General features: G+C 57.9%; 1 protein-coding gene across 2 annotated transcripts in view; it reads left to right on the forward strand.

Annotated features, from left to right (window-relative positions):
- The first annotated feature begins 1,144 nt into the window (after positions 1-1,144).
- Positions 1,145-12,341, forward strand: part of ARHGAP23 (Rho GTPase activating protein 23) — an 81,907-nt gene continuing 70,710 nt past the window's right edge. The window contains exon 1 of one of the 2 annotated variants that reach the window (XM_082441309.1): positions 1,145-1,262. In XM_082441309.1, coding sequence (XP_082297435.1) covers positions 1,254-1,262 — 9 coding nt within the window. In that variant the 5' untranslated portion in view covers positions 1,145-1,253. Of the gene's footprint in view, positions 1,263-9,409; positions 9,508-12,341 lie in introns of those variants that run through there. The other variant, XM_082441308.1, reaches the window with a different exon arrangement.

Raw genomic sequence — 12,341 nt, forward strand, 5'->3', positions numbered from 1 at the left:
CTGAGGAGCTTAACTCCCCCCATCTCAGCTTCCAGCCCCCTGCTCCCTCACCCTCTGGTGCCTAACAAAGAGGCCAGGGCGCAGTGAGATGTGTGAAATCCCCTTCATGCCGCCTGGGCACTGGCCCAGGGGTGTTGGGCAGCCAGCGCCTGCGCACCGATGCCCCAACCCCACTGCCCGCCTCAGGGCAGGTTAATTCCCACCCCTGTCCACTCCAGGACTCCATACTCCTGCCCTGGGCAGCATGCCCTCCTCTCACATGCCTGCTCATGTGATAGCCCCCTCGGTGTGGCCCTGCCCTGACGTGGGCAGGACAGAGGGGCAGTGGGCAGTCAGGAGCCACCCCTGATGGGGGAGCGGGGTCTCAGTGGGGGAGGCAGTCTTTCTGCCACCTCCTTGGCTTTCACCAGAGTTGGTGGCTCCACTGCCCACAAGTCAGGTCCCCAGCTGGTATCTGGAGATCCAGATGACCCTTCTCTGGCAGTGGACAAACAGTTCAGTTCCTCCTCCTGCTTGGCACATGCCTGGGGCATGGTACACGGTGGGCGACAGGAATCTCCATTCCTGCTCCCCACACCCACCCAAGGGCCTCAGAACACATTTGAAGAGAGGCTGAATCCTGGCAACAGGGAGTGGCCCTCCACACCAGCTCCTGTCCTCATGGGGTCACATGGCTCTGGACCCCGCTCACCAGGGCAGGGTCTCCCTATGGTCCAGGTGCTGTGGGTATCTCTGCCCTGCTCTCAGGTAATCACAGTGGTCTGGGCCATGGGGTCAACTCTGTCACCAAGCTGCTGTGTGACCTTGGGCAAGCCCCTCTGTGGCCCTGTAAAATGCGGGGTGGGGCGCTTCCGACTCTGATAACCTCAGAAATGAAGGGGCTGCCCTTGGAGGGGATCTTCTCTGGACTAACAGTGCCCCCAGGACAGGCAGAACAGTGGGTGTTGGCAGGGATGCGCCCCTGGATGTGTGAGCAGTGTGTATGCATTGTGTGTCTGTGTGTGTGAGCGCTGTGCCTCTACCCGCGGGTGGGGTGGGGCGGGAGGGGCGGGGCGGGGGCGGGGTCTGCGGGCGGGGCCGGAGCGGGGCGGGGCCGGAGCGGGGCGGGCCGGGTGGGGGTCTGGGCTGCCTACACCAGGCGCTCCTTGCGCGCGGCGGTGGCCGGGTGCTGCACCGACTGGGCGCATGGAGGGGCCACCGCCCACTGCGCCCCTCCGGGCTGACGCGGCGAGGACTGCGTAGCGGGCGGCAGCATGGAGCAGGTCAGCGGGCGCGGGTGCGTGTCGGGGAGGGGAGGGCGGGGGGCGTGAGGACTGGATGAGGGTGGGTGCGCCGAGAGGGAGGGGGGCCTGCCACCTTGGGGGGGTTGGGGCTCTGGAGCTCCGGGCGGAGCTCAGGGGAAGGGATACGGCTGGTGTGACACAGAGCTGGTGAGCGCGCGCGCGCACACACACACACACACACACACACACACACACGAGTACTCCCCCACCACTGACAAATAGGGAGGCGCTCACCGAGGGCTCACACGCTGCCTCGCTCCCCATCCCCGCTCCAGAAGGAGAGCATTTAGAAGCCCCCCTCCCCACTCGGTAAGGTCCCGGCTCCATCCAGGATCCTAGCAGGCTCTGCATAATGAAGCAGTGACAGAAGGTGGTCGTAAAACTACCGCTGACCCTCCCGACCGCCCCCACTCTGTGGGACCTCAAGATACAACCGTCCCCCTCCCCCCTATACATCAAGGGGCTTCTCCCAGCCAGGGTCCCCCTCCATTCCCAGTTACAGCAGGTGCAGCAACTGCTGCCACCATTTCATGGCAGTGAAAAGATGGGGTGGGCTGGGCAGCTTCTTCACATGCCCCCCAGATAGAGACCTGCAGCCCCAGCCAGGCTCTGGGAGGGCTGTCTTTCACACAGTATCCATCAGAGGAGGTCAGGGTGATGGCCCCCTCAGGTCAGAGCACCTCACTCCCTCCACAGAGCTTAGCAAATCCTGGACAAGAGGGGCTGGTCCCCTTAAGTGAGTGGGGGGCCCTCTATCCTGACTTGCAGCCCCCTGTCCTAAGATGGACAGAATCCTGATGTGGGCTGAAGGGAGGGCTGCCTTGCTCCCTTCCTAATCCCGACTCGGTGAGAGGTGTTGGGGTGGGATCTGGAGTGGAAGGGTTTTCTGTTCCTGGGTGTGTGTCCACCCACACTCCCTGGCTCTGCTTAAAGTGGTGGCCTGGGGCCCTGGGCTCTGAGACACCCTCCCCTCTGTGGCAGAGGGGTTCTTGTGTTCCCTGTGATGGTGGTGAGGAGGGGTGTGGGGAGGGGTAGAGGGTGTGGAGTCAGGGGATGGGGTGATCTTAAGTTGTGGGGGTTGAAGAGGGGCTCTGAGGAGTCATGAAGCACTCTGGGCATCTTCCCTGGGCTGGGCGTGATGTTTGGGGAGGGCTGTGGGCTGGTCTAGTCTCCAGGCCTGCTGGGCATCTTGGCTGTTAATTTAAATGGCCAGTGGCAGCTCCCTGGAGCACCAGGCCTGGCAGCCTGGAAAGGGGACTCCATTCGTCATTCTCTGCTATTGTCATTACTGACTCAACTCCACTCTGAGCACAGAAAGGCAGGGGTTGGGGGGACAGGACTAAAAGCCACTGAATTGTTCACGTTAAAATAGTCAAATTTATGTTATGTGAATTTCACCTCCATTTTTTAAAAAAAGGAGGGGCAGGGCTAGGGGACACCATTACTTTCTGCCTAGAGGACCCTGAATGCATCTCACTGGGCCTGCAGCACGGCCTGAGTTGCTCCTCCATCAGCCTTTCATACTTCTTCTGGGGGTCAGGTGCTGCCCCTTTCCCAGAGGCAGAGCCTGGCTCCCCTGTGCCCTGGCATCGTGGAAGGGAGGACAGACCATGGAGGAGAGTAAGGACATTGGGCTCTTGCCGTGGCCTCATCAAAGGGACACGGGGAGCCCTTGGACATCTGTCCTCTCTGGGCTGCTGTGAAATCCCTGCCAGCTGTGCTGAGCCGTGGCTTTCCAGTCCTTCCTGGGTGTCCTAAGACACCTCTGCTGCGAAGCACAGCAGCCAGCTTGTCCCCTGGACTGTGAGACACCCCACAACCCACAAGGGGACTCTGATGATCAGCACAACCTTGGAGGTGCCCGCGCTGATGTCAGCGCCTTAAGGCAGCTGCAGCCCTGCCAGCCCCGCGGGTGTCGCCAGCTTTCTGGATATGCCGGAAGCATGGTGTGTATGGGGTGCTTCTGAAATCAGAGCTTCTTTCACCACACCAAGGGAAGCTCCTATTTTAAGTTTCCCTTGTGCCCAACCCTCTTGTAAAGCAAAGAATCCTTTTATAGTGCAAGGACCGCCCTGCTGTGTCTGTTTGGTATGTGTGGATTTTGGCATGTAGGGTTTCCTTAAAGGGGAGCACGCCTGGAATCTCTCACAGGGGCTGGAATTGCTGGGCGGGGTGGGTGCCAAGACTAAAGGGCTTGCCCCCCTGTGGTCAGTGCCCTGCCCCTCTTTTCTCTCCATTTAACTCCCCTCACTCCCTCCCGTGGTTGGCTCAGGGCCAGACAGAGGAGCGGGGTTGGGGGGGGAGGGGGGGAGCAGCTGCTGGGGATTTCCAGAGCTTCCAGGGGGCGGTGGGAGCCACCCCTGCCCTCCTCCTTTCGCCCCTCCCCTCTGTTCCTCCCCTCCCTCCTTCTCTGCTCTGCTTCTAGGTTCCCCTCCTCTCTCCTCCTCTCCCCACCCCCACCCTCCCAGAAGGGCAGGGAGACAGGGAGGAGAGTGGAGCTGCCCCCCTCCGTGCAGGGATTGGCAGGGGCCAGGTAGAGCGAGGCAGGGTCTGAGGGCCTGTGGCAGAAGCAGGGCTGCAGGCCAGTTGCTGGCAGAATTTAAAAGCCCTCCCAAAGAATCATGAATTTAGCATCCTGGAGCTGGAAGGGAGTACATGGCCTAGCTCCTCCCAGAGGGGTTGTGCTTCATAGAAAGAGTAAGGGCTTAGTGTCAGACTTCAGCAAAATTACTTAACCTCTCTGAGCCCATTTCCTCATTTATGTAATGAGGCTAATAATACCTACCTTACAGTGATGTCATGGGGAGCAATGTTTGTATAGAGCTCGGCACATAGTAGGTGCTCAACACATTTTAATTCCTTTCCCTTCCATCCTGGTGTTTTCAAGCCCCTGCTAGGTGATGTCACGGTCGTCATAAGTCGTCTCTTAGTCTTGCACACACGCTCATATACACACAGTCCTCACCACCAGCTCTTCAACTGCCCCGTGTCACATAGTGGAGAGCCCTCGGGGCTGAGACCCCAGCCCCAAACCTCTTCCTCTTCCCCAACCGTGACGTACGTTCCCCAACATGATTCCCCTGAGGGGCTGCCAGCTGAAAGCGGCAGGGGTGGGGCATCTTTCATCCACCCCCTGTCCTGATACCAGGGTTTCGCTGGGTGTGGCTTGCTTGCCCTGCTGCCAGCCCAAGGAAGCTGCAGCCTCTCTCTCCACCCCAAGTCAGCTGTCCAAAGGTTGCTGGGCTGGGGCCCCAGCTGTTTGGCAGGTTGCCAATGCCTCTCAGCCCTCGGGCCAGTGGGCTGTACGTCCCTCCTCAAGGTGTGTTCAGGTGGGATCCCTCTTATCCAGGATTCCTCAGGGACCTGGCAGCAGGGATGAGGGTAGAGACTGGCATGATCTCGAGTGGACCGTTGCCCCACCCTACACCATTCAAAGAGCTTGATGAGGTCTGAGGTCCTCTCTCTGTGATGCCTGGGGCTCTGCCAGACCTGGGCCCCACCCCTTCCCTAGCTCTCAGCCTTCAGGCCTCCTTTCTCTGCCACCTGCCTGTTAAGGGCCTTCAAGGTCTAGGTCAAACACTACCTCCCAAGGCCCCTGCCTTCTCCTCTTATTATGGAAGGCTCCCTTCTGCTTTGCTCGATGCTCTGCTTGTAGCACCGTCATGGCACCATCCCAGCCATCCTTTGCTGTGCTTGTTGCCCTCCCTGGAATATGAGCTTTTTGAGGACAAGCACATCACCTGGTTCATTCCCCCCTACCCCACACAGCAGTTTTCATGTAGACAGCACTCAATAAATGTCTTTGGACTTGACTGAACTGGGCTACCACCTGCTTTGGAAATGAAAGTTTAGGTGGGCATGGGTTGCTTCGAGGGGACAAGCAGAGGATCTGGAGGCTGAAAGCCAAAGGAACAAGAACAAGTCAGGTCTCTCCTCAGCCCTTCCCTCTAGTCCTGCCCTCCTGCCCTTCTCCACCAGGGGGTGCTCTTTCCCCTTCAATGGAAGGGCAGGCAGCTATTACCAGGTTTATGGTCACCAGCCCTGTAACCCGCCTTCCACCCATTCCTTTGAATCCATTATCAAACGTGAGCCCTCAGTTGGAGACTGGCAGAGGAGGCCTATTGTTTTCATCTACAGAGAGTGAAACTGAGGTTCAGAGAATATACTTTTCCTCAAAGACATTCAGCTACTAGGTGGGCAGCATGGGAACCTGAACCCTGGTCTTTGGACTCTTGGTTCAGGGCTCCTTGATGACACTGTACAACCCCTTGCTGGCTCCTGGCCCAGGCCTGATCCTGACCCTGGACTGCTCTGGTCTGGGGACTCCCTGACCTCCTCCCATGCGCCTCTCCTAACCCTACCTGGCTCTGGGGAAGGCGGGTTCTTCCTCTGGCACGACTCTGCGTTCTTTTTCCTCTACTCCACTCATCACCCCCTCAGGCTCTCTCCCTTGGCTTCTCCTCCACAACCAAAAAGACTGCTCAAGTGTCTGCCACCCAAATGGAGTCATGCCTCACCTCGACTCACCTGTGCTGTCTGGCTGTCCCTTCCCGGTAACTGTCTCAGCGGCCCAATTCCATTTCACCACCCTCCCTTTTTCACCACCCCGCCCTTTTTTTTTTTAATTTCTTCACCCTTGATGCTTTTCCTCACCGCACAGTCTGGCCTCCACCCCACCCGTCCCCTGCCTGACACAGTGCCGCTTCCTCTGGCTCTCTCTCCTCAGTCCTCCTTGCTGCCTCTTCCTTCCTCACCTGCCCCGAAAGGTGAGTGCCCTTGGGTCCCAACCTACATCTGGTCTCCGCTCTGCGCTGTCCCTGGAGAATCTGAACCACACTCCTGGTCCACCGATGACTTCCAAAGCCATGTATGTTTCTAGCTCAGGCCTCTCTTCAGGGAGATGGACCCAGGGTTCGAGCTGCCAATCACTACTCCACCAGCAACACAGCCTGCAGGTTAAGTGTGTGGACTCTGGAACCCAAAGGCGTGGGTTCAAATCCTGCATGGCCTTGGGTAAGATACTCAAGCCCTCTGGGCCTCAGTGTCCTTATCCGTAAATGAGGATTATAATATCTGTTTCACAGCTCCTTTGTAAGGCTAATTTGGAATAATGTATACAAAGGATTACTTAGCCCAGTGCCTGGCATGTCCCTTCTCCCTGAGAACACTCCAGACAACTCATCTACCTAATATTCTGAGCGAGAAACCTTGGAGTCGTTCTAGACTCTTCCATTTCCTTCCCGCAACTCCCATTTGGTCAACAAGATCCGGGGGCCTCTGATGATTGGTGCCCCCTGCCCAGGTGCAGGGCCCCCCAACCTGGCCGCCCACCCCTGGCTCCTTGCTGCCCTCCGTTCTCTTCCACATCTCGCCACAGTGGCCATGGCACATCTCCGCTTAAATCCCTGCCCTAAGCCAGGCTAGAATCTAAGTGCCTCAGGCACAGTCACTCCACAGTAACATCCCCACCCGCATTTCCTTCCTCATCCCTCCATGCTTCCTGCCCACGAACCTTCCGCCTGGCTCCAGCCACACTGCTAGAGTCTGCTCTCTCCTGCCTCCCTGCCTTTGTCCATGATAGTCTTTCTCCCCCCATTGCCCACCGCACCCCGTCCCATCCATGACGCCCTCAAAAGATCACGGCCACCTGCTTCTGGAAGACTTCCTCTGCTTCTCCAGCCTCCCATGGCTCCTTTTCTGGGATCTCACAGTAGAGTCAGGATTGGTAAGACCAGGACCCCTCAAGGGAAGGAGCTAAGCCTTATCTCCTATCCCCAGGGGCAACCTCCACTCTCCCACCCATGGTATATCAGGACTCCCAATAAACATTTGTGAATGAAGGGAGGTGATTGGGCTGGGAGAGGAATTTAGAAAGAGGGGGAGTATAAAGAGGGTCCTCAGTGAGGGACACCCTCCATCCCATGTTGGGCTTCACTGCCCTAATCCCCAGAGAAAGAGTGTGCCAGGAATAGAGTGGATTTGGGGGGCGTGGATGGTGGGATGCAGGGAATGAGACACAGTCGTCAAAGGGGATGGGGAGCCAGGAACGAAAGGAAGAATGAAAGAGGTGCTGGAGAAGGTGGATGGGGGAGGGCTGGGACAGGATGGGGGTGCAGGTCAAGGTGCAGGAAGAGGTGGGAAGGGCAGCAGGGTGGGGGAAGAGCGCACTTTCTGGGAAGTGGGAGAGGGTGGGGGAGGTGAGTGCAGTGCATTGTGGAGGGAGGAATTGCCTGCCGGCCAGTGTGAGCTCATTTCCTCTCACCGCCTCCTGCAGTGTCTGAGGGCATCAGGCTCTGGAAAAAGTGAGCCAGGGGCACCCCAGAGGCCACCACCCTCCTCCCCTTCCCCACAGCCTCAGTCCAGTCTGGATCTCAGATGCCACCACTCCCCCCTTACACATTTGTTTTGAGAGGAAAGGACCCCTGAACCAGGGTGGCAGCAAGCCTTGGACTGTTGGAGCCACAGGGCAGAAAGAGGCAGACAGAGGGACCTGGTTTAAGATTAAACAAGAAAATACAGGCAGTATGATGGATTACCATTAGATAGCAGGAAGAACTTCTCAGAAGTGGGGCATAATTCTGGCTGCACATGACCTTGATGAAGAGAGGTGGGGAATGAAGGAGTCCTTAACTGCCCTTCCATTATTACAAAAGCATCCCTTTCCATTGACTTCCAGGGAATTTAAAATAAATTAAATAAAACATAAGATTTAAAAACAAGTCAACGTCTCCTTCCTCAGGTTTACAGGAGTAAGGATGTTCTAGTAGGTGTCTGGGCCATACTGCCCCCTGCAGGGCCTGACTCCCTGATCCTGAGGGGTCCAGGACTTGGGGCTGATCCACTCTCAGGAGTCAGGATGGTGGTGGTGGTGGAGCAAAGAGGTTTTATGAGGCTCACTGCCCCAGAGTGGGTGGGCCATTTCAGCAGGCAGAGTCGGCCTTCCCACTTTCATTGCCTGCCTTGCCCAAATCATATTCCTATTTATCTATGGTCTCTGCCTTCCTTTCTTCACAATCTGGGTGAAGGAATGCAGGAGCCCTTTAAAACTACAAAAAGGCAAGGGAAAGAGGTAAGCATAGGCTGTAAAAAATAGGAGGTAGGAAGGATGTTAGTTAGATAGCAGAAAGAACTTTCCAGCAGAAACTAAGGACTGAGAGACTGTCCCTTCCTGGATCATCAGGGGATGGGCTGCAGGGGTCCTGCTTGGGGGCAGAGAAATGAGAAACTGACTCAGGACCCCGACGGTTCTTTGGGCCCAGCTCAGAGTGAAGCTGGGAAGGGAGGCTGTGGGAGCTTGTGATTGGGAGGCCTGGAGGGTCTCTGCTCTTACCCACTGCAGAGTGGGTCTGTGGGCTGTCTAGAGGCCTGAGCCACAGGCTGGCTGGGTGGGGGTCTGAAGGGCTGGGGCACCTGCCTCTCTCTTACAGCCTGCATGGGATCCTGGGCTGAGACTCTGCCTGGGAGGGGTGTCCTAGATTGAGGGGCATGAAGCCCCTGAAAGTTCCCCTGTTACCCTCGTCGCCCTCCCCCTCCCCCTTGGGTATAACCATCTCTGCCCTTGTCTCAGCTTCCGTGAGTCTCTGGATGGAAGGCTCCCTAAGCCTTTTTTCTGTCTCTCCCTCTCTTCCAACCTGTGTCTCTTCATCTTTGTCTTTGATTTTCTCTGCCTCTCTCTACTCTGTCTCTGTCGTGTCCCTGCCTCTCTCATGCTTTCTGGCTCTCTCCGTCTCTGTTTCTGACTATCTCTGTCTGGCTGTGTTTCTCTCTGCTTTCCTTTCCCTTCCTTCCTCCCTCCCTCCCTCTCTCGGTGCTAGTTCTGTGTTCTGTGCCGTTGTCCTCTTTCCTCGGCCGGCCCGGATCACCGTCTATCTGGGCTGGTCCCCTGGAGGCGGGCCCAAACCCTCTCTAAGACCATCTCTCTTCCGCTGGCTGTGTTCTGCCCCCTAGCTCCGCTGCCTGCGCCAACCCCTGCCTCAGCCCTCTGTACCAGTCTGCTACCCTAACAAGAGGCCGAGGGTGCGCCCCTTTAGGAGCGCAGGAGGAGGAGCGAAGAGACGCTCCACCCCTCCGCGTTCGGCCCCGCCCCTCCGGCCCCGCCCCTCCCTGGTCCCTGCCCGCGCCCCCAGCAGTGCCCTGGCAGCAGAGCCGCAGCTGCCGCCCGATGAATGGAGTCGCCTTCTGCCTGGTCGGGATCCCGCCCCGCCCGGAGCCCCGGCCCCCCAAGGTAAGGGTGCTGAGCCAGGGGAGGGGGCGGATCCAGGCGCTAACGGGAAGCTGGCAGCTGGGGCCGGGGTCGCTGCGCCCCCGCTCGGCGGGCACAGCCTGGGGCGCACGGCGCGGGCACCACGGGCATGGCTGCAGGGAACATCGGCTGGTGGCCGGGGAGGGGGCCGGAGCGCGAGCTGCCCTGGGCAGGGGGCGGGAAGGAAGAAGGCAGGCAGGGGGCCGGGGCTAGCACGGGGCTGCCAGGGCCGGGGGCACCGACCCGGGCGGCGGTGCCAGGCCCCCAGCGGCCGGGCAGCGGGGGCGGGAGGCCCGCGCCTTTTGTCCGGGTTTTCCAGGCGGGGCGCCTGCCGCCGTTTCCTCTGCCCGAGTTTTCGTTTTCCGTTGGCGAGGCCCCGGCACAGCTGGAGGGAGAGGGAGTGGGGGAGGGGTTCCTGGAGCGGGATGTCCTTGGCCACTGTGGCCGGACACCCCCTCCCTGCGCCACACTCCCCGCGCTGCCGGGCCGGACCGCCCGACGAGCTGCCCGGCGCGGGTCCACCGCCCCCCAGGGGAAGAGAAACAGGCCGGGGACCTTGGTCTTGCAGGCGCGGCTGCCCTCCCCTCTGCCCTCTCGGGCTGGCTGTGGGTGGGTCTCGGCACGGGGTGCCAGGGGCATTACTCAGCGCTGGGCTGCTTTGCTTGGGTTCTTTCATTTGCCGGCTGCTGAGGCTGGGGAGGGCCAGCAGGGGCCTCCGGGCCCCACTGGGGCCAGCACCCTACCTCTGAGCCTGACTGCCCCGTTCCGCTGGAGCACCCCAACATGCACTCCACCCCTTTCCAAGTCGAAGGGTTGAACACTGTCAGGCCAGTCATTTTCTGAGCTTGAAAAAGAAGTTTCCTGGGGGTCCAGGTTGGGATCAAGACCTGGGCTGAGGAGGTCTCTTCCTCTTTTGACGGGGCTGGAGGATTTAGGGCCATTCCTCCCCAACCATCCCCTCAGTGTTGGAGCTGGGGTCTGGTGCTTTGCAAACTCTGAGACTGGTATGTATCTCAGTAGCTGGATGTAGGCACAGTTCTCCCTTGGTCTGCATCTCTATCCCCTGACTCCCCCTCCACCTTTCAGCCAAAGTGTTTCCTAACTAGAAACTTGAATTTCAGGGTGGACTGGGGATGGAAGTGAAGGTCATTATCGTCAAGTTCCTTGGATTCCCACCCCCCACCCTCCAACATACACACACCAACACCTACTTCATCTCCACCCCCCCTACTATCTCCACCCCCAGCCCCAGCCTGTGGCCTAGCTGTGGGAGTGCAGGGAAGGTGTTTGATCCCCTGGGGTTCTTCCCCTCTGCCAGGGCAACAGCCCCATTCCCCAGAACGGCTGCTCTCACTGAGATGTGCTCACTGGCCTGCGATTTGAATCTCAATTACATAACTAGTCATTTCGCCTCCAAACACAGCCCAGAGGCTCCCAGCCCCAGCCTCTTCTTCCACTTGCTCACAAGGTGGTTGGGTCCACCGTAGGTTTCTGGGAGCTCCAAGTTCCTGCATCTGAAGCCCCTCCCTCCCCTTGGGAATGATGAGAGCAGTAAATCCTTCAATGCTGGATTTGAGGGCCTCAAAAGCCCTGGGAGCAGGCAGGGTGTGTATTAGGGTCTGAGACTACACAGCGACAGTGCCAGGTCTAGAACCCGGGTCTTCTGATGGGAGTCACAGCACAAGATGAAGCTCTAGGGAGGGGAGCATTATTAGGAAGGTGCCTTTGGGACACCATGGGGAATGGGGCAGGCTTTTGAGGATCTCAGCTCAAACAGAGAGGGACTGGATGCTGGGAATAGGCCTTGTGTTTGGGCAGCCTGGATGGGGACCTCTTTGCCCCCGCATCAGGCCAACCCTGAGCTCAGGGGCAAGGGGAGCAGGAGGCCAGTCTGGCCCCCAGGGGTGCAGCAGTTTTGGCATGGAGTGGAGGATGAGGAAGGGTGCTGGTTACAGAACAGGGCAGTGCAGTAGTGGGCAGAGGCATTTATTGCTTCATCCTTTATCTCAGGGATACTTAAGAAGGACTTCATGATGTATCAGATTAAAAGAGAGTCTACAAAGGAGAATGGAATAAGTTACCGAATGAGGGATTGCAATTAGCCATTTGGAAGAACTTCTAGGGAGAGGCGTACGAGCTGCAGCCTCCCAGGTGAACCTGGAGCATCAACGCAGGGAAGTTTCCTCCAGTATAGTGGGTTAGGTAGATTCCTGCAATGTTGGATTCCAGTGTAAAAATCTGGAGAGATTCATGGGAGATGCAAATATACTCAAATGAGCATATGTATTAGTGCCTGAAAAAAATGTGTTTTAAGGATGGAGAATTGCTCTAATAGTATAGCTGATAGCTAAGGCATAGATAGCAATTACTCTAGGCCAGGATTTATATGTTACCTCATTTAATCCTCACAAAACCACCATGACGTGGGTGCTGTTATTATCCTCATTTTTCAGTTGAGGACACTGAGGCACAGAGAGCCAATAGCTTGGCCAAAATCCCATCGCTAACAAGTGGCAGAGCCAGGGTAGGAACCCAGCAGTCTGGCTCAAGTTCATGGTCTCACTCCACTACCCTGCTTTTCATGACCTGCCTTGTCTGCTGTCACTCCCTGAATCTGGGTCTGTCTTGGATACAAGCCAAGATCAAGGTCAACCTCTTGCTGGATTGGAGCTTGGTTGCTTTCAGCTGGGACACGGATGGGGACAAGAGGTCTCAGGGTGGCAAAGCCTCAGGTATCCATCCATGATTGTTGGGTGGGGAATCAGCTCATTTACTCCACCAACCCCCCATCCCGTCCTATGCTAGCCCACCGCACT

The sequence above is a fragment of the Balaenoptera physalus genome, assembly GCF_965194825.1.
Source record: "Balaenoptera physalus genome assembly, chromosome: 20".
Classification (NCBI taxonomy): domain Eukaryota; kingdom Metazoa; phylum Chordata; class Mammalia; order Artiodactyla; family Balaenopteridae; genus Balaenoptera; species Balaenoptera physalus.